This window comes from Brienomyrus brachyistius, chromosome 17 (genome assembly GCF_023856365.1).
Source record: "Brienomyrus brachyistius isolate T26 chromosome 17, BBRACH_0.4, whole genome shotgun sequence".
Taxonomy (NCBI): Eukaryota; Metazoa; Chordata; class Actinopteri; order Osteoglossiformes; family Mormyridae; genus Brienomyrus; species Brienomyrus brachyistius.
The window spans coordinates 19477903-19503894 of NC_064549.1; the positions used below are offsets into that span (position 1 = coordinate 19477903).

At 38.6% G+C, this 25992-nt stretch overlaps 1 protein-coding gene across 8 annotated transcripts in view; it reads left to right on the forward strand.

Moving 5' to 3' along the window:
- The window catches only part of LOC125711306 (diacylglycerol kinase delta-like), a 118240-nt gene that overhangs the window by 41154 nt on the left and 51094 nt on the right, over positions 1 to 25992 (forward strand). For 6 of the 8 annotated variants that reach the window (XR_007382986.1, XR_007382987.1, XM_048980091.1 and 3 more), the window contains 11 exons: positions 2756 to 2862; positions 3497 to 3622; positions 3830 to 3932; positions 4283 to 4445; positions 4546 to 4654; positions 5066 to 5205; positions 5302 to 5386; positions 15921 to 16015; positions 17635 to 17734; positions 18149 to 18416; positions 25095 to 25247. Coding sequence is in view for 6 of the 8 variants with exons in the window: in XM_048980091.1 (XP_048836048.1) it covers positions 2756 to 2862; positions 3497 to 3622; positions 3830 to 3932; positions 4283 to 4445; positions 4546 to 4654; positions 5066 to 5205; positions 5302 to 5386; positions 15921 to 16015; positions 17635 to 17734; positions 18149 to 18416; positions 25095 to 25247 (1449 nt within the window). In the remaining 2 variants the exon portion in view is untranslated. Of the gene's footprint in view, positions 1 to 724; positions 1733 to 2755; positions 2863 to 3496; positions 3623 to 3829; positions 3933 to 4282; positions 4446 to 4545; positions 4655 to 5065; positions 5206 to 5301; positions 5387 to 15920; positions 16016 to 17634; positions 17735 to 18148; positions 18417 to 25094; positions 25248 to 25992 lie in introns of those variants that run through there. The other 2 variants (XM_048980094.1, XM_048980095.1) reach the window with 2 other exon arrangements.

Consider the following 25992-nt stretch of genomic DNA (forward strand, 5'->3'; position numbering starts at 1 on the left):
GTTTTCAACCAATTTATGAATTGAATTTGATTTTCAAGGTCATTCTCAAGTGACTTCTGAATGGTGTACAACCCTGTTATGTACTGAAATGGCATTTAGATGTTACAACAACGAGTCTCATTTGCGCTAATTTATAGTCAACTTCATAGTTTTATATTGCAATATTGACCTCTTATTACATCAGCAGCATTATTACATTGTCCAAAAAGAGTGTCCAATAACAATAATAATAGTGGGTCGGAGCACTCATAAATCTACGAAAGAGAATTAATTACTTTAGTTATGAAGGGTGTCGGGAAACGCGTGCTAATTATTGATCAATCTTAAGTATTAGATGACAAACTACTTAGTTTTATGAAGCTTTCAGGAAAGCCACTCCAGAACGTGACTTTGAGCATCTGTGTCATGCCCCGTTCGTCCAATCCTCCCATATGCCACGCCCCCTCATCTACCCCATGTAGATTCCCCATGTTCACGAGCTGTTTCCTGTTGCTGTTATTAGTTCTATGTATTTAGTCCGGGTTTAAGTTCATTTCCCCAGTCCGGTCATTAATGTTATGTGTTTTTACTGAGTGTGTTAACCCACAATAAAGTCCTTCGTCCATATCCATGGCTCCCCTCCCCTGCTTCCATGTGCCTTCCTGATTGATCGTGACAGATCAAATACATAGAACTAATGACATCATCAGAAAACAGCTGGTGAACACAGGGAATCCACACGGGGTAGATGAGGGGGCGTGGCACACGGGAGGATCGGACGAGCGGGGCATGACAATCTGGTAAGATGAAGTCACTTGTTTGCCAGTATTCCTTGTTGTTTTGTATTCAGCTAATTGATGTACTCTAAGAGAAAGCCAAGAGTTAAAAAATGCTTTAATTTGTATATAGTTGTCTTGTTGATTGTAGCTAATCTTGTGTATATGCCATTTTGTTCAGCATATTTATTGTGCAGAAGAAACATTTTGATGCAGTTGTATAATTAAGGGGTGGACTCACCTATCTCTCGAGCGGAGGTCGCTAAGGTGGTTAAAAAGCTCCTCGGTAGCCGGGCCCCCGGGGTGGATGAGATCCACCCGGAGTTCCTCAAGGCTCTGGATGTTGCAAGCCTGTCCTAGTTGACACACATCTGCAGCATCGCATGGATATCGGGGGTGGTGCCTCTGGATTGGCAGACCTCTTCAAGAAGGGGGACCGGAGGGTGTGATCCAACTATAGGTCGATCACACTCCTCTGCCTCCCTGGTAAGGTCTATATTCTCAGCAGGGTCCTGAAGGGTGCATGGGCATTTGCCCAACCAGTCTACATGTGTCTTGTAGACTTGGAGAAGGCATTCAACCATGTCCCTCGGAGAGTCCTGTGGGGAGTGCTCCGGGAGTATGGGGTGCCGGGCTGCCTTATCAGGGCTGTTCGGTCCCTGTACAACCGATGTCAGAGCTTAATCTTCATTGTAGGCAGTATGTCGGACTCGTTTCCAGTGAGTGTTGGACTCCAACAAGGCTGCCCTTTGTCACCAATTCTGTTCATAACTTTAATGGATAGAATTTCTAGGTGCAGCCAGAGCGTTGACGGTGTCCGGTTTGGTGACCTCAGGATTAGGTCTCTGCTTTTTGCAGATGATGTGGTTCTGTTGGCCTCATGAGACTGTGACCTTCGACTCTCACTGGAGCATGAAACAGCTGGGATGAAAATCAGCACTTCCAAATCTGGTACCATGGTCCTCAGCCAGAAAAGGGTGGAGTGCTCTTTCCGAGTCAGGGATGTCACAATTTCTGGGCCTCTTTCATTGAATAGGTAGCAACTTTCATGTGTCTGCATGAGCCATTCACACTTGGCCACATCCCCCCCTTTTATGGCGCAGATGGGGATGTATCTGGATTGAGTCTCACCGTTGCGTTGTTCATCAAATTACCATGTGAATACGATTTGAATACACGTTAATGCGGCTATTTAGAATGCGAATAGTGACCTTCATGTGAGGACGGCACTACACACCCCCGATGCAGGTAAAATATAGAAAGATCACATGGTTTGATTTCTGCTGATTTAACGTAATTTTAAAAACTTTAATACTTCCGACAATTGATGAAAATAAGAAAGATTACAGATTTAGTCAGTGTTTTTTCATGTTTCTACAATAAGATTTCAGCAAATTATGAACTGAAATACATGAGAAACACATGAGGCATGGCATCGACTCCAGAGGGTAAAAGTCAATGAGTGAATCTAATTGACTGTGGGAGGCTTTTCCCACTTTCCCGAACCTTTAGCCATAGGCATTCATTGACCCACTGTGCAAAGTAGGGGGACCCAGCCATCAAAAGTGTGAGAGTGGCACCAGTTGAATTTTTTCCATATCTTCCATGATTGGCTGTTGCAGACTCCACCCACTTTTTTAAACCTTATATGGCAGTCACTCATTGACGAACTTAGCAGTAAGTTTGGGGAACCTGCCATCAAAAGTGTCAGAATGGCAGCAGTTTGTTTTTCTAGAATGACAGATGACATCAATGACCCGTAAATGATGACATCGTTGATAGATTTTTATACAAATTGTGCATGGGGATTTTACACATACAGCTGTTGTTAATTTGTAACTATAATCCTTGAATTGCAAGGGGTAAGTAATACTTTGAATCACAGTTTAGTAGTCATTCACTGTCTAATTTAAATATGCATAAAATAGAAAATCTATAAACCTTTTAAAGGCTTACCATTTTCCTGTTTTATTCAATTTTGTTGTGGTTGCTTCATTCAGTGTGCAAGTTCAAAGCCCACAAGCGCTGTGCTGTCAGAGCCAACAACAACTGTAAATGGAGCACCCTTGCATCCATCGGGAAGGATATCATTGAGGATGAGGATGGGGTACGACATCTGTGCCAACATAAATACACATGTTTTCACATTTCATCTTTTTTTTTACATGTTTTCACAGCGTTACATTGCTTTAAAGCACCTTACATTGTCCCTGCCCAAAGCCTCCAGTGAGCAAGCCAGAGGCAACAGTGACAAAGAAAAACTCCCTAGTAGGAAGGACCCTTAGGAGCAACCAGACTCAAAGGAGGAACCCATCCTCCAGGGGCTGGCAGAGGAAGTCAAATGAACAAAATGACGAAATCCTAACTGATACAGTCCAAATTTTAAGATCTGAGTCTAAATATGGAGGACAGGCAGGTGATGCTGCTGCTTTTGATGGCAGGATGAACAGTGGTACAGCAGCAGCACAGGCAGGAAAGACAAACGTAAACATAAATCTGGAAAATATTGCTCTTATGCTGTTAACTGTACATGCATTATTGTTAAAAAACAGCGATACTGGCATTGCTATATTATGCAGTATTTTAGAAGGACCTTACTTTAAAAAAAGTTTTTTGGTTCTTGTTTGTTGAGACCATAGATTCCAGACCAAATCGATGTACAGCCAATGGTAGTGCTGTTTTATACCCTCTGAGAAAGACTGTTTGCATGTCATTGAATTGCTATATATTGTTTTCTGTAGATCTCAATGCCACACCAGTGGCTGGAAGGGAACCTGCCTGTTAGTGCCAAGTGTACAATATGTGAAAAAACCTGTGGCAGTGTGCTTCGCCTGCAGGACTGGCGTTGTCTCTGGTGTAAAGCTATGGTGAGTGTGCGTTTTGCATGATTTTTTCTATCTGTGTCTGTGTTTTTATGGTTATACTTTTATCCAAAGTAGTCTTTTATAGCTTATTGTTTTCCTTTTTGTACCACTAGATATACTGTATTTATCGAGGTAGAAATTTAAGTACTTTGCTTAGAAGTAATACACATATGGTTTGAGTTCATTACAATAAAATTGTATTTCTACCAGGTTCATACAGTATGTAAAGAGCAGCTGTCCAACAAGTGTCCTCTGGGTCAATGCAAAGTATCTGTCATTCCCCCCACAGCACTCAATAGTATTGATTCAGATGGTGAGTCTTTATATTTTTGATTGTTATTTATATTATCTTCTTCATGTTGTACATGTTGTGATTTTTGTTTTTCCCAATTTTTGTAGCCTGAGAAAAGAATCAAAATGGAAAAACTGAGTTCATAGTTAAAGCCTAAAACATGATTTTCCTGACTGATTTGATTTTTCCTGACTGTACAGTTACTAGAAAAAAAAACGGCATATTGAAAATTTTAAACATGGAATCCTCTTTGTTCATTGAAGGATTGATTGGTTTTGTATTCTTGCATGAATTATTGCTTGACTCAAGCATATAAAAATATTTTTGTTTGAATGTGTACTCATTCTAATGCAGCTACCATCTGTTTGCAGGGTTCTGGAAGGCCTCCTGTCCACCCTCTTGCACAAGTCCCCTTCTTGTCTTTGTCAACTCTAAAAGTGGGGATAACCAGGGTGTCAAGTTCTTACGTCGATTCAAGCAGCTGCTCAATCCTGCTCAAGTGTTTGACCTCATGAATGGAGGGCCACACCTGGGGTTGGTGACATACTGTCAGAGAACATTTCAGAATGTTGTGCAGAAGGTTATACATGTGATTTTTTTTGTAAAATTTGTAAAAACTTTCTGCCCCTTCTAGTTTACGGCTGTTCCAGAAGTTTGACACATTTCGTATCCTGGTTTGTGGAGGGGATGGCAGTGTAGGCTGGGTGCTCTCAGAGATTGATGCTCTGACTCTACACAAGCAAGTAAGCCTGATTTTTTTACATTCCTTGTCAGTTTTTAATTTGAAATGGGGAACATTTGTTTTCTGGGTAACCTACGTACATCTGCTGAAGATTGTTCCCATTTCAGCAAGGAACTTGAAAGTGAAACTGAATAATGACAGCAGACATAAGTCTGTTCTCTGCATATTATTTTACTGTTAGTTTGACTTATATTCCTGAAAATATACTCTTGTGAAAATCATGTAATCTGAAATCAAAAATAATGTACACTTAAGAGATGTTCCACTTTCTGATTTTGTCCATTCATTATGAAGTATAATGAAAATCTGTATGTTTTTTCATTTTGACTTATGTTTTGTAAAATAACCCATTAAGGTGGGGTTTGTCCTTCCATGTTGAGGTGCAAGTGATTTTTATCTGATCTGGTTGCAGTGCCAACTAGGTGTTTTGCCACTGGGCACAGGGAATGATCTGGCACGGGTGCTGGGCTGGGGGTCCGCATGTGATGATGATACCCAACTACCACAAATCTTAGAGAAACTGGAGAGAGCCAGTACAAAGATGCTGGACAGGTAAGAGAATCATGAGAAAGACAGGAATGAACTGGGCTGTAAAGACACATTAACAGTTCATTTGTACTTGAGCAGGGCTCTTGCCTTTCTTCATAGATGGAGTATTATGGTATATGAGACAAAAATTCCACGACAGCATTCCAGTTCAACGATGGCAGAAGACTGCAGTGATGACTCTGAGGTACAATAAGTAGTGATTTCTTTAAGACATGAGGTCAAGCAAAGCTTCACAAAAGTAAAGGAAACGTAACATTTGTTTCACATAAGATATCAATTTAACCAAAAAAAGTGTGAGTGGTCAAATAATCAAACTATTGTAAAAAACACAGCACAACCCCTGGGTTGATAAAAGGAACTTCAGTGAAGCAAAACATTTTCTGCCTCACTAAGCTCATAGACTTTAAGGTAAGATAAGAATCTATTGTTATTCTCCAAAACAGAAGGTAATGAGAATGAAATTATAGTTTCCCTGGGAGCCTAGACCAGATGGGGGGTATAAGGTTTAACCATACAGTGGGGCAAAAAAGTATTTGGTCAGCCACCGATTGTGCAAGTTCTCCCACTGAAAATGATGGCAGAGGTCAGTAATTTTCATCATAGGTACACTTCAACTGTGAGAGACAGAATGTGGAAAAAAAATCCATGAATTCACATGGTAGGATTTTTAAAGAATTTATTTGTAAATTAGGGTGGAAAATAAGTATTTGGTCAATTCAAACAAGGAAAATCTCTGGCTCTCACAGACCTGTAACGTCTTCTTTAAGAAGCTTTTCTGTCCTCCACTCGTTACCTGTCTTAATGGCACCTGTTCGAACTCATTATCTGTATAAAAGACACCTGTCCACAGCCTCAAACAGTCAGACTCCAAACTCCACTATGGCCAAGACCAAAGAGCTTTCGAAGGACACCAGGAAAAGAATTGTAGACCTGCACCAGACTGGGAAGAGTGAATCTACAATAGGCAAGCAGCTTGGTGTGAAAAAATCAACTGTGGGAGCAATTATCAGAAAATGGAAGACATACAAGACCACTGATAATCTCCCTCGATCTGGGGCTCCACGCAAGATCTCATCCCGTGGGGTCAAAATGATCATGAGAACGGTGAGCAAAAATCCCAGAACCACACGGGGGGACCTGGTGAATGACCTGCAGAGAGCTGGGACCAAAGTAACAAAGGTCACCATCAGTAACACACTACAACGGCAGGGAATCAAATCCTGCAGTGCCAGACGTGTTCCGCTGCTGAAGCCAGTGCATGTCCAGGCCCGTCTGAAGTTTGCCAGAGTTCACATGGATGATACAGCAGAGGATTGGGAGAATGTCATGTGGTCAGATGAAACCAAAGTAGAACTTTTTGGTCTAAACTCAACTCGTCGTGTTTGGAGGAAGAAGAATACTGAGTTGCATCCCAAGAACACCATACCTACTGTGAAGCATGGGGGGGGAAACATCATGCTTTGGGGCTGTTTTTCTGCTAAGGGGACAGGATGACTGATCCGTGTTAAGGAAAGAATGAATGGGGCCATGTATCGTGAGATCTTGAGCCAAAACCTCCTTCCATCAGTGAGAGCTTTGAAGATGAAACGTGGCTGGGTCTTCCAACATGACAATGATCCCAAACACACTGCCCGGGCAACAAAGGAGTGGCTCCGTAAGAAGCATTTGAAAGTCCTGGAGTGGCCTAGCCAGTCTCCAGACCTCAACCCCATAGAAAATCTGTGGAGGGAGTTGAAAGTCCGTGTTGCTCGGCGACAGCCCCAAAACATCACTGCTCTCGAGAAGATCTGCATGGAGGAATGGGCCAAAATACCAGCTACTGTGTGTGCAAACCTGGTAAAGACCTATAGTAATCGTTTGACCTCTGTTATTGCCAACAAAGGTTATGTTACAAAGTATTGAGTTGAATTTTTGTTATTGACCAAATACTTATTTTCCACCCTAATTTACAAATAAATTCTTTAAAAATCCTACCATGTGAATTCATGGATTTTTTTTCACATTCTGTCTCTCACAGTTGAAGTGTACCTATGATGAAAATTACTGACCTCTGCCATCATTTTCAGTGGGAGAACTTGCACAATCGGTGGCTGACCAAATACTTTTTTGCCCCACTGTAAGTAATAAAGCAATAAATAAAATTTAACAAAATGTACAAAATGAACAGCAAGATGTACATAGTGCACAATATGGGATCCACGAGTATTGGTTCAGCAGCAAGTAGCCAAATAGTGCAATAGGTGGTTAGTGTTGTGTGTGTGCAAAATTGTAATACAATGTACACAAATACTGAAGGCAGTGATAGTGAGGTAGACTGGGCGATATGGTCTAAAAATAATATACAATTCTGATTTGGAGGTTAAAAAACAAGCAAAGCATATACATTTTATTGTGCACTGCTGTGTTAATGGGGAAGGGCTACTTTGGTAAAATACTTTAGGCTTCTTAGTTCCTATCTGGGGTCAGTTTTTTTATCTTCTGAATGAAACATCACTGCATCTGTAATTTCTTTCAACCTGGATCCCTTATCATCATTTGGAAATCAATGTGAAAAGGATGTCACTGTTGTTTTCTGCTTTCTAACAGGTGTTTGGAGGCTGCGGCTAGTTTACATATCTCACAGAGCTACACACTCCTGTCAGTCGGCTGCGTGCCTCTGTATAAGATACTAAAATTAATTTGTTGTGCCGCTACCTTTAGTAGCCAGATTTCAGACAAACTTTACAGCGGGCAGTGGTTTGTTCTGTGATGGACTTTTATAACTAAACCACTTACAAATCACTGAGGAGACACTGTAAATTTTTGAGGCAAGCTCTTCACTTGTTGATGCATGCCAGCTTGCTATTGTGTGTTGGTGTTCGGTGGAGTAGGGTGTGGGATGGTCACAGAGAGCAGTCTGGTATGCTGTAATTCATGGAGCCCCTGAAGTAAAAAAAAAAGTTATGCACCGCTTATAGTGATCACAGTTATAATGATCAACTGCTTATCTGAATCAAAAAGTTTGGGACAGAATCATTCCTGTACAAATACTGTTTAAATAATTCACTTATTGTAATCAAGTAGTCCACATACAGTGCTCATTTAGTTATATATTACATCATATGGAAAAAATCTAAATTATGGAAATTCTTTTTTTTTTACTTTACTTTGATAGCCCTACTTTCCTTGCAGTAACCTGCCTACTTCTGGCTAGCTACCTGAGGCTAATGCTCTGTGCACAGAAAACATGATGGGAAAAGAAAGAAATTTTCTCTCAGACAAATATAGACTCATCAAAGCTTAAGATAAGCTGCCAAAAATGAGCCAACGAGATGCGGCAGCAATATTACAATAAATCATAATGTAGGAAAAATTTGCTCAAATAATTTGTGTTTCCTCCAATATGTAGGGAAATTATCATTTAATCAATCAATCAATTAATTATGGTTGAATGGTTTGTTTCTCTAACAGCATTTTAAAGTCACAATTAGTCAGTTACTGGTGATTTAATTCTAGGATATGAATGTAGAATGGGGGCGGCATGGTGGTGCAGTGGTTAGCACTGTTGCCTCACACCTCTGGGACCCGGGTTTGAGTCTCCGCCTGGGTCACATGTGTGTGGAGTTTGCATGTTCTCCCCATGTCGTCGTGGGGTTTCCTCCGGGTACTCCGGTTTCCCCCCACAGTCCAAAAACATGCTGAGGCTAATTGGCGTCGCTAAATTGCCCATAGGTGTGCATGTGTGAGTGTGCCCTGCGATGGGCTGGCCCCCCATCCTGGGTTGTTCCCTGCCTCGTGCCCATTGCTTCCGGGATAGGCTCCGGACCCCCCGCGACCCAATAGGATGAGCGGTTTGGAAAATGGATGGATGGAATGTAGAATGTTCGTCCAACAAACATAACTCTCACCAGATATGTAGCAGCTCTGTGACGGCCGTAGAAAGAGTCTTGCGGTACTTTAAGACAAGCCTGGGACTTTTAAGAGATTAGCATCAGTAAAATTACTTAATTATGAGACTCAACCAGAGATTTTAAATGTTTAAAGGCATGCATTTATTTCCAGTGCTACAACTAACACGACAGACATTACACTTAACATAAAACAAACATAAAATAACAGAATAAAATCAATGAGCAGGATGGAATATGGGAAGGCAATAACAAAATTAATGGGTACCCTTAAAGGTTAATGCTGTTCTACACAGCAAGCCCTCGATCTTGGAAGCCTGACCCAAAATTATAAAACAGATGGACAGTACAGGTCAGATTATCAAATGAATGAAAGGGAGTTTACGTGGTTGCAGATGAAGTCTCTGCAAGTTTGTTGGAGAGGTGATGATATGATTGAGAGATGGAGTGTGGGAGGGTGAGGTCTGGAGTGGTTCTCCAGTGCATTTTTGATGTTGTCTTGCGGCGTCTAGTACTGTTCGGATTTCCTCCCCCTTTCGGCGGTTGTTCTGCATATGGTTATCTTCAATCTTTAGCTTCTCTTCCACCCCCGGAAGAATTCAAGATTCTTTAATTGTCACATACATAATCATACAAAGTACAACATGTAGTGAAATTCAATCAGAACCACTCTTTTAGACTGTGAAAGTTAAAATCCAATCATGTAAACTGGTTAAAGTGCAAAAATCTAAAATGCAAGCTAAAAGTGCAAGCAGTGATCAGTGTGACAGTGCGGATATGGTGAGGGGTACAAGAGCATAATGTACATCAGGGTGTGAGGTACAATAGCATGTCCAGGTTCATAAGCCTTATGGCCTGGCGGTAGAATCTCCTCCTAAGCCTCTCAGTCCTGGCCATGATGTTCCTGAGTCTCTCTCCTGATTTCAGAAGCTGGAACAGGCTGTTGTTGGGGTGGGATGTGTCCTTCATGATCCTGAAGCCCTGCTCCTACATCTCTTGATGTAAATGTCCTGAAGAGATGGAAGGGCCAACCTGCAGCAGCGTTCTGCTGCACAGATCACCCTCTGGCGGGCTTTGCAATCCTGAACACAGCTATTCCCAAACCAGAAAGCAATATTCTGAGTTGGGATGCTCTCCACAGTGCCTGAGTAAAAATCTGAGGTGTGTGATTTTAAAATCCATGAATATTGATCGTTGGGAATTCAACAGTTGGACCAGTGATAGGGGACATCCAACTGGAGTTCTGGGCTAGAGGTGTGTATAGCAGTCCAATGGATTTACCACCATATACTACAGCAACTTTAGAGCTATTTTTGAATATAGGATTTAGATACATGCAGTTGCCTTATAATCCATGCTAAGAGATCAGCACCAGTAAAATGACTTAATTATGAGACTCAACCAGAGATTTAAAATGTTGAAAGGTATGCATTTATTTCCAGCGCTACAACTAACACGACAGACATTACACTTAACATAAAACAAACATAAAATAACAATAAAATCAATGAGCAGGATGGAATATGGGAAGGCAGTAACAAAGACTAGGGGTACGAGCTCTATATAGAACTTTAAAAACGACCCAGGTTATAAATCTCTGAGCTATACAAGTTGGAATGCTGGCATTTCTTTACCTTGGAATCTGAATTGCCTTGAGTATGTGTGCGTGTGTGTCTGTGTGTGTATTTTATGTACAGTACTGTAGACTTACTGTATTATAGTATATTTGAATTATACAGTTCACTAATGTAATTTTATAGTACTGTAATTTGAAAAGTGTTTGAAACAGCTGTACTGTATTTTGAAAGCATCAATAAAGTTCATAAATAGTGACGCTGTCCGTTTTATTACCTTATACTCATGTAAATTTCATTTAGATGGCAATCTGCCTGTGACATAAAGAAAAAAATGATTATAATGATCATCCGCTTATAGTGATTAGTTTCACCCAGACAGACGTGACAAACGGTTTCCACTGTATTTTGGGAACTTCACAGGCTCCATGTTAATTATCTAGTTTAAAGTGAATCACAGTTTTCATTTTACACATCATTCTAAACCAAAAATTCTAATTAATTGATAAATTCGATTTATCACCCAGCTCTTCAATGAGGTCATATGTCATGTCGTTATTCAGGAAGAGTCAGAGTTCAGTGGCCTGACAGCACAAGGATAAAAACTGTTTTTAAGTCTTGTAGGTTTGTAGTCTTATACCTGAGGGAAGAGGAACAAACAGACCTTATGCTGGGTGGGTAGAGTCCTTAACGATTCTTGGATAGATAGGGAATATGGCATGTTTTTCTAATTAATCATGCTCTTGCACGTTTTCAACACAAAGATGGTTGGCACATGGTAAACTATTCAGAACATGAGTTCACCCATCAAGCAAGATAAACTTACTTGTTTGGCAATATTCCTTGTTGGTTTGTGACTAAGGAAACGGTATGCTTTCAGTCAGGGGTGGCCAGTCTTATCCAGAAAGGGTCATTGTGTATGTTGGTTTTTACTGCAGCTCCCTTATTACATTACAAATTAGAGGCTGAAGAGTCCTCACAGCTGGGTTTGAATAGCTGACCTAAAGGTTATCCCAAAAACCTGCATACACGCTGGCCCTTTGCGGATACAACTGGCCACCCCTGCTTTAAGTGAAAGAGTCAAGAGTTGAAATACTTTGGTTGGGTTGCACCAAAATGATTTAACTTTTAAACTGGATTAGATAAAGATCTACTAATCCCATTGCACCAAACTTTAAACCTAGTTACAATTTAATTTACAAGTAATCCTGGTTAAATGTTTAGTAATCTCAGTTCAATTTCTACTTAAACCTAGATTAAATTCAAGTCTGTTGCACCAGTGAATTTAAACCTAGTATAAAGTTGGATGGATATTTAAACCACCCCTTGATGAGGATTATGTTGGGCCTGTTTCAGTTTTATGAACAACATGTACCTCATTTTGTAGTCACAGTTCGCTACATTTTCAGTACCGCAGAGGTAAAAGAAACAGAACATAAATTGCTTCTTTTTTTCTTTATGAAACAGTGGTTTATTGAACAATGTATGACACTTTCTTAAATAAATAGTTTCTGTCAATACTGCTACAACCTAATAAAAAACTAAAATTTACTAAATTTAAGTAAATCAAACTAAGTATTCTCTCTTGTAAATAAAAATAAAATATATTTACATTAAGGTGCACATTTAAATTCACTGAACCTGATGCATACTGTATTCACATTAGCTGGTTTCAGCTATTATGACCATTATGGTGCAGTAGTATCGTGCTGTATTTGTATTCTGTTAACTTCCAGCTTCATATAGATGTACGTGCACATGCGTAGTGGCACGGCTTCATCTACCCCTTTCTGAATGTTGCTCAGGGGTTAGAGATTTCGCATTTACTGCATTTGTTTGGTACGTATGTTTAATAAACTGAAATACCCATACCAAACATTTTCAGTACGAAATGGCATACTGTTACACTCCTAATGGCTACATTTCTTTGCTGGATGGAATTGGAGGAAAGAGTCCCAATTGAATTTTATATCGAAAGTGAGTTTTCCCAGCAGTATAGATTTTTAAAACAGTGTTTCATATCCCTGAATGGGAAGCTTGGACCAGCTATTATGCTCTCTGCTGTGCCTCCACTTCTCCAGCTCCTAGTAGCTTTCTTTTTTATGCTACAGGAAGATTTAAGATAGTTGAAAGGGATCTTTCTGGAGTACCACATCTGCACAAATAGTTGCTTTCACATCACCTTTTTATGGAAAATATGGAATACATTTTTATGGAACCAGGACCTTTTTCCGGAATCAGGGACTTTTGCTTTGTTCACACTGCAGGAACTCAGTCCAACTGTAGTTCTTCGGAGGCAGTAACAGAACCCATTACTAGTACCTACTCCAGAGTGGGTAATTTTTGTTCCAACATGAACTACTGGGAAGGCGCTTAAAGCGATCACTCACTGACTGGTTGACCACAAGCACCAGTGCTAACATGGATGTTATGCAGAAGTACAGAAAAACATATGTAGTGGAGCAAAAATTGAGCAGTTGTAATTATTTTTGTACCACAATTACATGTAATGCATCAATTAGTACATTTTTTGCTTGCATTACCATATTTCTGCATTGGAAAATTAGATTGATAACCAATTATACTTTTGTCTATAACCGGTGTCGTGATGAAATTTGCCGGTGCTTATTAGCAAGATAATGTTTCATGACTGTTTATTGATCAATCAGCTGGCCAGATCCCCCAATAACTACAAATAAATAAATAAATAAATAAATAAATAAAACTTTTTCATCCTCCTTTGTTTTGGCATGGAGCAGACACGGACTAGTAGGCGGGGCAGCCATGACAGCTGCCCCAGGGCACCAGATATTTTTGGTCCAGCCCCATAGACATCAATGGCCCCTTTCCAACTGTAAATCTCAAATATATGTCACATATTTCTGAGGATTAAGCCACTGATGTGATGCATGTTATAATATAATTATAAGTCATAACATGCTACTTTCATATCTCTCTTTTTTATGTACACAATCTCATTATGGTGGGAGTCAACACAAAAAAAATATCGTAACACTTTACTTAAAGCAGTTGTTATTCTGTTTTATACATACCTCTATAATGCATTTCAATGCATTCACAAAGTATTATAAACACAGTTATAGCTATTTTAAAAAAGGCATAACACATTATAGTCATGTATATAATGCAATATGAATGCTGTATGAAGGTCTGATCTTATATGCACTATATAGACCTGCATAATGCAGCACAAAGCATCCTTTATTCTATTGCTGACCATTATAATGCATTTTGCAATGCATTAAACATCAGACTTTCACAGAGCATTCATAATGCATGAGAAACATAGCTATAATTTGTTGCACGTTTTTATACATATTTATAGCCATGTTTATAATACATTATAAATGCATTGTAATGCATTACGAAGGTGTCTTTAATGCATTATTAAAGAAGGCTTCATAAAAAGTGTTACCAAAAATATTTGGTGCAATAAAAAATTGAAAAAATAGTTTGTAATGTTTTGTCAATCTATGTTGTCAATGCATGCCTTTAATGAAAAAAAAGCATGTTTGTGGAATTTGCTAACTACTGCAGTGCATAATAGGTATGATATCTGGTCTCTACTTTAAATTCATTATCTGCAGCTGCTGCAACTGGCATAAGCAGGCCCTAGGTGTGAATTTTGAAAGAGGGGGTGGCATGGTCCATTTTTGCCCCAGGGCCCATTGTAGAGTTGTTGTGGTGTAGTTTCATATAAAATTTTGTGAAGTTTACCCTACCATCTTTTTGCATCTCCCATGCTTATTTAGAATAAAGGTCCCAGTTCCTGTTGTGCATTTTGTCAAAGGCAATTGTATGTTTAAAGGATCATTACCTTCATTTTGAACCAAGGAGGGAGACAGGACTTACAAGAGAGCAGGTTTTCCAGGAGTAATTGGAGCTGTTGACTACCATATTTTGATTACTAACTCAGGTTGTGAAAATTGGGAACTTTTACATAAATGAAAAAACAAGTGTCCAATTAATGTCCACGTTGTTTATAAAAAGTAAATCAACATAACTCAGAGCAAAAGTCTGGTAAAAGCAGTGGCTTTCATTTTTGAGTTAACTTTATTGAAGCTCATATTAATTTAGCCTTGGACGCATTGTTTACATTTTGTCAGAATCCATCATGGTAGACACTGAAACTAAATTTATCCTATTTTAATCATTGGTTTAACCAATGGGCTAAAATTAAGATGTACAACAAATATCTGATTAATTATTAACCACTTTAATCCTATATTTACTAACCCTAGATTAAGTCTATTCCAGGATAAATGTAATCCATGTTGGAGAAACCCAGCCTTTGATTTGTAAAAACTGTTCTTTTTGATTGCAGCTAATCCTATGTATAGATTATGAATAAGAACATTTATAGTTTGTTCAGTTTTTTATTGTGCAAAAGGAACATTTCAGTGCAGTTGTGTAATTAAATGTTTTGGGTAATGTGAGGATTACAATTTGTACCTGTCCTGTATATTATGCAATTGGGCAATATTGAAAAATAATATGCTGTGTTCCCTTCTGAACAATTATAGGATGTGATCTGTCATGTATTTTTTTTATTTCAATTTTGCATAATTGAAGGCTCGGGACCCTGCGATGGGCTGGCCCCCCATCCTGGGTTGTTCCCTGCCTCATACTCATTGCTTCCGGGATAGGCTCTGGATCCCCCACGACCCAGTAGGATAAGCGGTTTGGAAAATAGATGGATGGATGAAGGCTCGGGATACAGGATAAATAGGGCTACATTTGATTAAAATTAGCAACCAATAGAAAATGTTGAGGACTTGAGTATAATGAATATTGTAATATTTACTATCAAATTTTTTGTAAAAAATATGTACAATGAGGTTTAAATTATACTGGGGAATTTTCTTGACTGGCTAGATGGCAGCATGTTATGATATTGGACACTTGAACATATTCATATTGATTAGGCACATAGGATTTAAACCACTTCAACACCATTCTACACACCCCGACATCAAAGTCTGTGTAATAGAATAGAATGATTAACCGTGTCGAAGGTTGCACTAAGGTACAGAAGCATCAACACAGTGACATTGGCAGAATCAGTTTCCATTGTTATAGTATTTATGACTCTGGTTAATAGTAACAATTTTGTGAATTCTATACAACTGGAAAATTTCTTTAGAAATTCAGGTTCAACACCTAGATCAATAGTGCAAGAAGAATATCTACTGTTATTGAAGACTTTGGGGTACAAATTTTGTGTTCTCTGTTCTAGGTACAACAGATTCTTACATATGAAGATTCAGTAGCAGCTCATCTGTCTAAAATTGTCACTTCAGACCAGCACTCTGTGGTTATCTCATCTGCAAAGTATGTTAGTCTATTTGCCTATATAATTTTAGTACTTGTCTGTCTGTCTGTCTGTCTCTAGCCAGAAGAATATATTTTTTAATGTAAATGTGGCTGTTGTAATTTCTGTCGTATTTTAGTCCCTGATGCCAAAGTGCATGTTGTAGGGATGCCAGTCTTTTTCTCATTTTGTATTTTTTTTATGTGGTTTGCTTGGCTTTTTATGTGTGCATGTGTGTTTGTGTTTTTAGTAACACTTTACTTAACACTTTATTTTAGTATTTTATAAATGCATTCATACAGTATTTATAAACAGACAGAACACACTATAGCCATGTTTAATATGCATTATGACTGCTTTATGAAGCTCTCATCAATAATGCACTATGAATACCTTTATAATGCAGTACAGAGCATCGTTAATGCTTATACCAACCATTATAATGCATTAAAGAATAATAAGTACTGTGACTTGCAAAAGTATTTAAGCCCATGACGATAAATGTATATTAACAATTTTTTAACTTTTGCTTAACCACATTTTCCAATGCCAAAATAGGTCAGTTGTCTACTAAGACAAAAAATAAAAAAACAGGATATATGTTGTTTGCATAAGTATTCAACCTCCGTTCTTTGGAAGCTCAAGGGGGTGTTCTACAAAGCAGAATTTCTGAGTTAGCTGGCTAACTTAAGCTAGAAGTTATGACTGTCCAATTGGAATGCCCCTTACCTAAACTCTTATTGGACAATCATGACTTCTTCCTTATGTTAACCCAGCTAACTCAGAAATCCTACTTTGTGGAACACCCCCCTGGTTTACACAAATGACAAATTATTCCCAAACAACAAACAAGATGACAGTTCTCAGACATAATTAAACAATTAGGTACTACTTAGTCTTGACGTTTATTTCTTGATATAAAAAAAATGCCCTTTGAAAGGGCCGTTGTTTTTGTTGAACAATCACTACAAAAATTAAGACTAAGGAGCATTGTGCTCATGTGAGATACAAAATCATTGCTCAAAAAATGCTCAAGGCAGAAAAAAATATTGAACAGTTTGAATGTTCTTTTAAGCACTGTTGGATCCATCCTCAGAAATGGAAAGTTCATCACGGCACCCAAACCCTTAATATAACAGGCCGTCCCTCAAAACGTTCTTTGGATGAACCTGGAGTGAAAGTGCATGGGTTCACAATTTAAAGAGCTCTCCATAAAACAGGCCTCTACGGGATTCATAATGCTTTTATGCTACATTCATAAAACATTTAGTGCACCTTCATAATACATTCATAAGCAGCATGCAAGTACACCTTAACATCCTAACATCCCTTCACAGCTTTAATATATATTAATAACAAACATTACATGATTATACAATTATAATATGATATGTATAATTTATAATGTAAAAGAACTGTGATTCATTGGGGGAAAATCCAACACCAACAAGGTGCACTGAACGTTTTATGAATGCAATATAAAAGCATTATGAGGTGCAGTTAATGGAAAGCTTTACCAAATATTTATACCCATGTTTATAATGTTTTATGAATGCATAAATATTTGTTATGAATGTGTTTATGAATTACTAAAACATGGCCTTGAGTAAAGTGTTGCCATGTTTTTTTTCTTCTGTAGGGTGCTATGTGAGACAGTGAAGGACTTTGTTGCTCGTGTTGGAAAAGCATATGAAAAAACTCCAGAGTGTTCTGAGGAATCGGAGGCCATGGCCAAGAAGGTAAGGATTAATTTTGGAATAGTTGTTTTTCACAGGAGTAAGAGATTTCTTTATAAATTTATGATATTGCATGCTATATGTAATATCATACATCCTGTAATTCTATCGTAAGTCTCCACATTTGCATTTTTGATTATGGTAAATTTTTGCTACCCTCCTGAATTGCTGCTTGCAATTATTCTTGCTTTCTCAGTTCACCCAACTTTGCTCTAACCAGTCAATATCTGGATGAGTAACCTCGGCAAGCCCTGCTATTAATTTTTTTTAATTCCCTCTAAATGCCATTTATGGAGGTGGGGATATCTAAAGTTTTACCTGGACTGTTATCGATGATACTGAAGATTCTCAAACTGTTTTTTTATCTCTATTGTTTAATCTTGTTGGTTTCTGATTTAGTGTTTTTTATTGATACAGTGTGGAGTTTTGAAGGAGAAGCTGGACTCGCTGCTCAAAACACTGAATGAGGAGGCACAAGCATCCACTATTCTGCCCAGCCTTTATCCCACAATTGCTGAGGAGCAGGACAAAGGGGAGGGGTTCATGATGACTTCTCCATGCATCCCTCCTACGCCATGTTCTCCCCGAACCACCTCTACCATCTTTACTCCACGGGAGCAACTAATGTTGAGAGCCAACAGCCTGAAGAAAGCCATTCGACAGATTATTGAGCATACTGAAAAAGGTGAGCTATTTGTTAAACATGAAGGATGGTGACCTTCACATAAAAGACCCAGCAAAAGGATAACTTCACAGTAGACAAATATTGCATGCATGGGCAGGTTTTACATTTATGCACATAATGCTGACATTTACACTATTTGAAATTTTATGCAGTTTTAATAAGTGGTAAGCTACCTTAACTTGTATGGATGTTGGGGTATATCTCCAGGTGTGTGGAGTTTAAGTCAAGGGAGGTAATGCTAAGATTATACAATTCCTTGGTGAGACCTCACCTAGAATATTGTGTGCAGGTTTGGTCACCATATCTTAAAAAGGACATTGTGGCCTTACAAAAGGTGCACCGTAGGGCCACAAAAATGATTCCTGGTCTTAGAGGAATGTCATACGAGGAACGGTTACTTGAGCTAAATCTGTTCAGTCTCAAGCAAAGGAGACTGAGGGGGGACATGATCCAGGTATATAAGATTCTAACAGGTTTGGATGCTGTTCAACCAAATAGTTACTTCAGCATTAGTTTAAATACACAAACTCGTGGCCATAGGTGGAAATTAGCGGGAGAACATTTCAAGCTGGATTTAAGGAAGCACTTCTTTACACAGCGTGTAGTCAGAGTATGGAATAGCCTTCCTGATAATGTAGTGCAAGCTGAATCCTTGGGTTCCTTTAAATCAGAGCTAGATAAGATTTTAACGACTCTGAGCTATTAGTTTAGTTCTCCCCAAGCGAGCTTGATGGGCCGAATGGCCTCCTCTCGTTTGTATAGTTCTTATGTTCTTATGTTCTTATGTATAGGGTGTGCCCATGTGGTATAATGCACACCCACATACCAGGGGAAGTTTAGAGAGACCAATTCACAATTGCAGCATGGCTTTGGACTACAAGAAGAAACTGACATACATTGAGCTCATTTCCAAAGAAACTGATGCTAAGACCCAGGCAATGTAAGGCTAATGTGCTAGCTGCCAAGCCACTGTCCTGCCAAATGAAATTCCCCTCTGTGTTTGCATATTTATATTCCCCTGGACTTCATGCAATACATATGGTTTTAGCACCAGTATCCTACTGCCACTGCAGGTGCTTTACTTCTTCAGACAATATCTTTTGTAATTTTGCAGAGGAATTGTATTGGTACAGATCTGGAACTCAGTACATTTGAGACCTGTTGGTCAAAACTGGAACAAAGCTACGTAGTGGCAACAAATTGAAGGGTGAAATCAGGTGACATTTGACCTTGTGAATGTAATAATTCAAAACGTATTTGATGGATTTTATTACTGTTTCACAGAAACATCACATGAAGATAATAATAATCGATACTTTATTTAAATTGTCTTTATACCTCCCTCAGCTAGCTCTTTTCAGAGTAATCTGTCCCTGAAGGGCAGCTACCAGTTGGGGCGCCCAGGGAGTTGGGGGTTAAGGGCCTTGCTCAAGGACCTACAGATGTGTTGAGGCTGGATATGAACCGGTGACCTTCTGATTACAGGCACACAGGTTTAGACCACTGAGCCACACGCTGCCCCGCTATCTACAACTGGTTTCATTTTCAGACAAATTTGCCCCAGAAATGAAGCAGCAGTGCTATGTGGCAGCAAAGGAAGGAAACAGCAGCTGTACAAAACACTTGGTCTTCTGAACACAGTAACTGAAAAAGTGTGTTATGGATGTGTTTCAAGCTCTGCAGGCACATTGTAGGAGGGACAAACTGAAAGTGATCAAATACTTCGACTGGTAGTTTCATACATTTGATCTAAAAAGTATTTGGCAGATCTTTTTCAACATCTGCAGACATTTTGTAAGTGTGAAAATCTAGACCTGCTCAAATTTTGCAACAAATTACAGCAAAACTGAAGCAATGGTGCTTAGTGAGAGCAAAGAGATGGATGAGATGATTAGAGGCTTATCCTTGTGAACAGGCTCAATATGTTTATTATTGTATTTGCTCACATTGATATTTAATGGATCTTATTACCACTTCAGAAGAACTTTACGTGGATGGAAATTGACTCCTAAAAAGGTGCAATTAGAAATCACCTTAAAATTGTGACTTCAGTGACAAAGGGCAGAGAGGGTGAAAAGAGAGGCTGCAGCCACTCTCTTGCCATCTAGACATATTTTGTGGATCTTTTTGCCAACTTCCCAGGAACATTGCGCACATAAATGATTCTTAAAATGTGACTTGCAAGATGATTTTATAAATACTCTATAATAGCGTTTATTTTTTTATTTTTTTTGTCCTTTGTCTCTCTGCTTGACAACTTTTACTGGTAGCTGTTTGGTAGCCAGTTCACGAAATGTGTTGTGGGGGAATTTAATCGTGTAAATTTGAGGTGAGGTGAGGAAAATGTCAGGTAGACTTGTAATAATATTTTCATTATACTGCTGAATTTTTGTTCAGCGAAACTTAGCATGGGCGATTAACAATATCATTTAACCCATTCAGCAGTGCTAATCTGCTAAAAGCTGGTAATCTGGTGAACCTAATTGTATTAAGACAAGTCTCAAGTGCTCCATGGATACCGGATAAATAGCCTGATCCTACACCCGCACCTCAAGCTTTGTTCTCAATTGTATATACTCTGTGTGTGTGGGTCAAGTATATATTACATTATGGGCACCAAATGTCCCCACAATGTGATAACAACCTGTTATTTTGATGTTGGTCATTTTTTGGTCTCTACAAGGGGAAACACTGTTTTCAAAAAATTTGTGACTACAATAAAACAAGCTAAAAAACTAAAGATGCCATAAATCTTATATTTTGTTTGGCTACTTATGGTTATGGTTAGGGCTGGGTGGGGGGTAATGCTAACATTGTTTGGTTAAAGGTTTTTCACAAAGAAATGATTTTATGATCCCCCTCAAATATGTAAATAAAAAGTGTGTGTGTGTGTTGTGTTGTGTGCGTTTGTCTGTGTATGAGACTGAGAGAGAAAAGTGATTCAGGGTTGCTGGATAAATGGCTTTACTGTACACTTGGACCCCAAGGTTTTTCTCAACTGCATTGTATATATACAGACGTGGACAAATTTGTTGGTACCCTTACAGTTCAGTTAAACAATCCTTCATTTCTCCTGAAAAGTGATTCATTTAAAAGCAATTGTCTAATGTATACCTGCATGGTTTTAGTATGTGATAGAGTAAAACCAGTAAAATTATGAAAAGAAATGATTTGTTGATTTGCGTTTAAGAAATGCTAAAATAGTATGGACATATTAAAGAGACTATCCTTGCATTATAGTCATGTTTCAAATTAAGTTGATTAATTAGTATCACAGGTGCCTTCAAACTTTTTATCAGCCATTCAGCCTATTTAAAGGGAAAGAACATAATACTGTGTTGTATGGTATCATTGTGTGCACCATACTGAACATGGACCAGAGAAAGCAAAGGAGAGAGCTGTCTGAGGAGCTCAGAAAGAAGATTATAGAAACCATGTTAAAGGTAAAGGCTATAAGACCATCTCCAAGCAGCTCCGATGACCACAGTTGCCAATAATATGAAAAGCAAAAGGTTCATGGGACTGTAGCCAACCTTCCAGGATGTGGACACAAGAGGATATGCAGAGAAATGAACACATCCAAAATCATAAAGTTGAGCTTCAAGTACAAGATCCGTCACTTTTTGAACAGTATTGGGCTCCATGGAAGAAGACCCAGAAGGGCTGCACTATTGACAGAAAAACATAAAAAAGTGGAATTCGGCAAAAAGCATGTTGACAAGCCCCAAAGTTTCTGGGAGAATGTCCTTTGGACAGATGATACAAAACTGGAGTCAAATGAGCTCTATATTCACAGAAGGAAAAATGAAGCATTAAAAGAAAAGAACATCACACCGACTGTGAAACATGGAGGGGGCTTGGTTTTGTTTTGGGGCTGCTGCTGCATCTGGCACGGGGAACCTTGCATGTGTGCAGAGCACAATGATGTCTCAAGAATATCAAAGCATCCTGGAGAGAAGCATTCTGCCCAGTGTCAGGAAGCTCAGCCTCAGTCACTGCTCATGGGTCCTCCAACAGGATAATGACCAAAAACATACAAATTAAATAAAAATTGTTGTGTGCACTTGAAGTAGGATTCTTTATTTATAAATCGAATATTTTTGTAGTTACAGAATAGAAAACCTGTTTACGACCTTCTAAATACGTTTTTTAACATTATTAGACATGAAATAACACCCTTTAGTCACCATTACTGTTATGATTGCTGGACACGGAAGCAGGAACGGGGAGACGAGGAACCAGGATCGAACGGTTTATTTGAAATCACTCCAAATGCAGGACACAGGAACATGTAACATCAAAACGTCAATGACAGATCTGGGGTTACAGACTCTGACGTGGATTTAAATACACCGGACGAATCAAACTGACAGAAAGCAGCTGGTCGTAATCAGGGTTGCACACGTGGTTAATAAGGGGGCTTGGCACACAAGAGGATCGTTCAAGCAGGTCATTACAATTACACTTGTATTACCCAATATATTACACAAAATAAGAGACAGACGGTACAAATATCATATTATTGTACATTTAATTACGAAGAGCAGAGATGCTTCCAATGCGTGCGATGTATCATTTTCACTGTCAGTTTCATGTTATTTCAGAGATACAATTGTGCTCATACGTTTACATACCCTGGCAGTTTTTGTAAAATTTGTACCATTCAAGGACTAAGGGTTTGTAAACTTTTGAACAGGGACCATCTCTGTATTTTCTTAATCGTTGTTTTTTTTTTTTTTTAATAATTGTCTTATTTTGAAATGTTTCATAGTTTAATTTGAATCCCATTACAAATAAAAGTGATATTGTTTTGTCTAATGTTTTGTTTTTTTTAATACTGTTCCCCCCTTTAGCATAAATGATGACTTGTAGTCTTTTGTGATAGTTGTGGATGAGCAACTTAATTTACAAAAGACCTCCCTGTCCCTGTAAATCTTTGGCCTGTCTTGCATGATCTGCACATTTGGGATCTCCCCAAAGTGGCTCAATGATATTGAAGTCAGGAGACTGATGTCCACTCCAGAACCTTTACTTTTTTTCTGCTGTAGCCAATGAAGGGACGATTTTGCCTGGTGTTTGTGATCATTGTCATGTTGGAAAGTAAAAATGCGCCCCATTCACAGCTTCCAGTCAGATGAGTGCATATTGCCTTCCAGTATTCTCTGATAACATTCTGCATTCATCTTACCATCAACTCTGGCAAAATTACATGTGTCACTGTAGCTCACACACCCCCAAAACATCAGAGATCCTACTCCATGCTTCACAGTCGGGATGGTGTACTGTTTATCATAGACTGTGTTGACTCCTCTCCAAACATAGCATCAGTTTATTCAATTTTGGTCTCATCGCTCCAAGTTTACAGAAGTTTTAATACTTTTCTAGGTGCTGGTTTGCACATTTTAACAGGATATTTTGTGACATTGGCACAGTAATAGCTTTCTTCTGACAACTCGACCATGCAGCCCATTTTTCTTCAAGTGCCTCCTTATTGTGCATTTTGAAATATCCGCACCACTTTTCTCTAGAGAAGCCTGCATGTCAGCTGAAGTTATTTGTGGCTTTTTCTTTGCATCCCGAGCAATTCTCCTGGCAGTTCTGGCTGAAATTTTTGTTGGTCTACCTGACCGTGGCTTTGTTCCAACAGAACCCCTAAATTTCCACTTCGTTATGAACACTTCTGACTGGCATTCTCAACTCCTTCTTTTTATATCCTTTTCCTGTTTTATAAAGTTGAACAACCTTCTCTCTCATGTAATATCCAATTAACCCGTGTGTGTCAATTTGTGTGTGTATTATTAGGCCAAAACTTCAAGAGTATGTCAACTTATGAGGACAACAGTAGTTGTATTTTTGTTTTTTGTTTTTCGTGGAAGAGTACCAACAAATTTGTCCACGGTTGTTTATGTGTGTGTGTGTCTGTCTGTCTGTGTCTTTGTGTGTATATATATATATATATATATATATATATACACACACACACACCTTTTTCTGTTAAGTGAAGTGCTCCTAAAGTAGTGATTCATTTTCTACATCACCCGGTTTAAATTGTAATACATTGTAATACATTGATTGATTTTTAACCGATTCGCGATTCATTGTTACATGCCTACTATTTATTCAAAAGTGTGTCAGCCATTTGTGCTCTTGAGAGGTAAAGTGGGCTATCCCACAAAAACAAAGTTTTGAGAAAATGAGCTCTAAAGTTGAATTTTTTTTGCAAAACATCAGTGTGTCTATACTCTACAATTGATATATATTATAGGTAGCACAGAGGTATGACTTAGATAATAACAATTATCTAATATTCAATTGAAAAAATTGTGGGATAGCCCACTTTACCTCTCAAGGGCACATTTCAGAACCTCTCCTAAAGTCACCCCAGTATTTGCAGCCACCGTCCAATACATCCATGTATTTGGTAACTCCACCACTGGCACACCTCAATACCCTTTTCCTTTTTAAAAATCAAATTAGATTAATTAAGTAACTTAGTTGTGAAATATAAAAATTAATGGAATGGGTGAGGTGCCACTGAAGGAGTGGTGTTTGAACCAGAGTAGTGTTTGTTATAAATCCTTGGTCTTGAGGTTTGGGGTGTAACAGAATAAGTGTGTGAGTGTGGGTGTAGAACACTTACATCATTTTCATTATTGTTTCTTTCTCTGCCAATCCTAGCTGTTGATGACCAGAATGCTCAAACACAGCAACATGTTTTTTCTCTGGCAACGGAGGAGGAGGAGGAGGATGAAGATGATGAGCGTAATTCCCTTCAGTCTACTTATAGTGGGAGCACATCCCAAAACATTAAGGCACATCCCTCTAAAAGAGGTTAGTACTACCTATTATCAAGACATGAGACCACCTATGACTTCATTTATACAGTGTTTAAATATAAGGTTATATAAGTGAAAATGTATAGTTGCATGCCATTTTACTTTCCCTAATAAAAAGACAGAACAGCACAGTTTGAACAGCTGAAGTATGGTTAGATAAACTAAAAAAGCTGCATATATATATTTTTAATGATCAAAATCAGTAGCTTTTACTGACCTGATATGTTTAATAGTTTTTTCCTAAGAACTGGTCTTTATAAGGGACATTTTGGAATTGAGATACTGATTGAGGTACTAATTGTGTTAAGTTTTTCTGCTGGTGTTAGGTTCATATTTCATTCTCCCTGTTTTGAATACATCAGGTCACCATGTTTGTTGATTTTAGTGTTTTTTTCTTTATATTGTCTAGTCTTGTTAATCACCATGTGAAAACAAATCAGCAAAGGAAACCTTTCCTTGTGCATCTCGGGCTCACTGCCAACCACAAACTGGGATAATATGTCAGTGTTCAATACCAAGATCTTGTATCCAAGTAAAGCTACTTCTCTCCCATATTTTGTGTGTGAGTGATACACATCCATGCATTTTCAACAAGCACAGTTACATTCCATTTCAGTGTTTAGTGTGGGTGCTGGGTGCATGATCAGTGTGTATAATATGGATTCCAAGCCTCGAAGACTGAGAGGGGGACTTGCCCATCTCTAGGGCTGAAGTTAACGAGGTAATTAAAAAACTCCTTG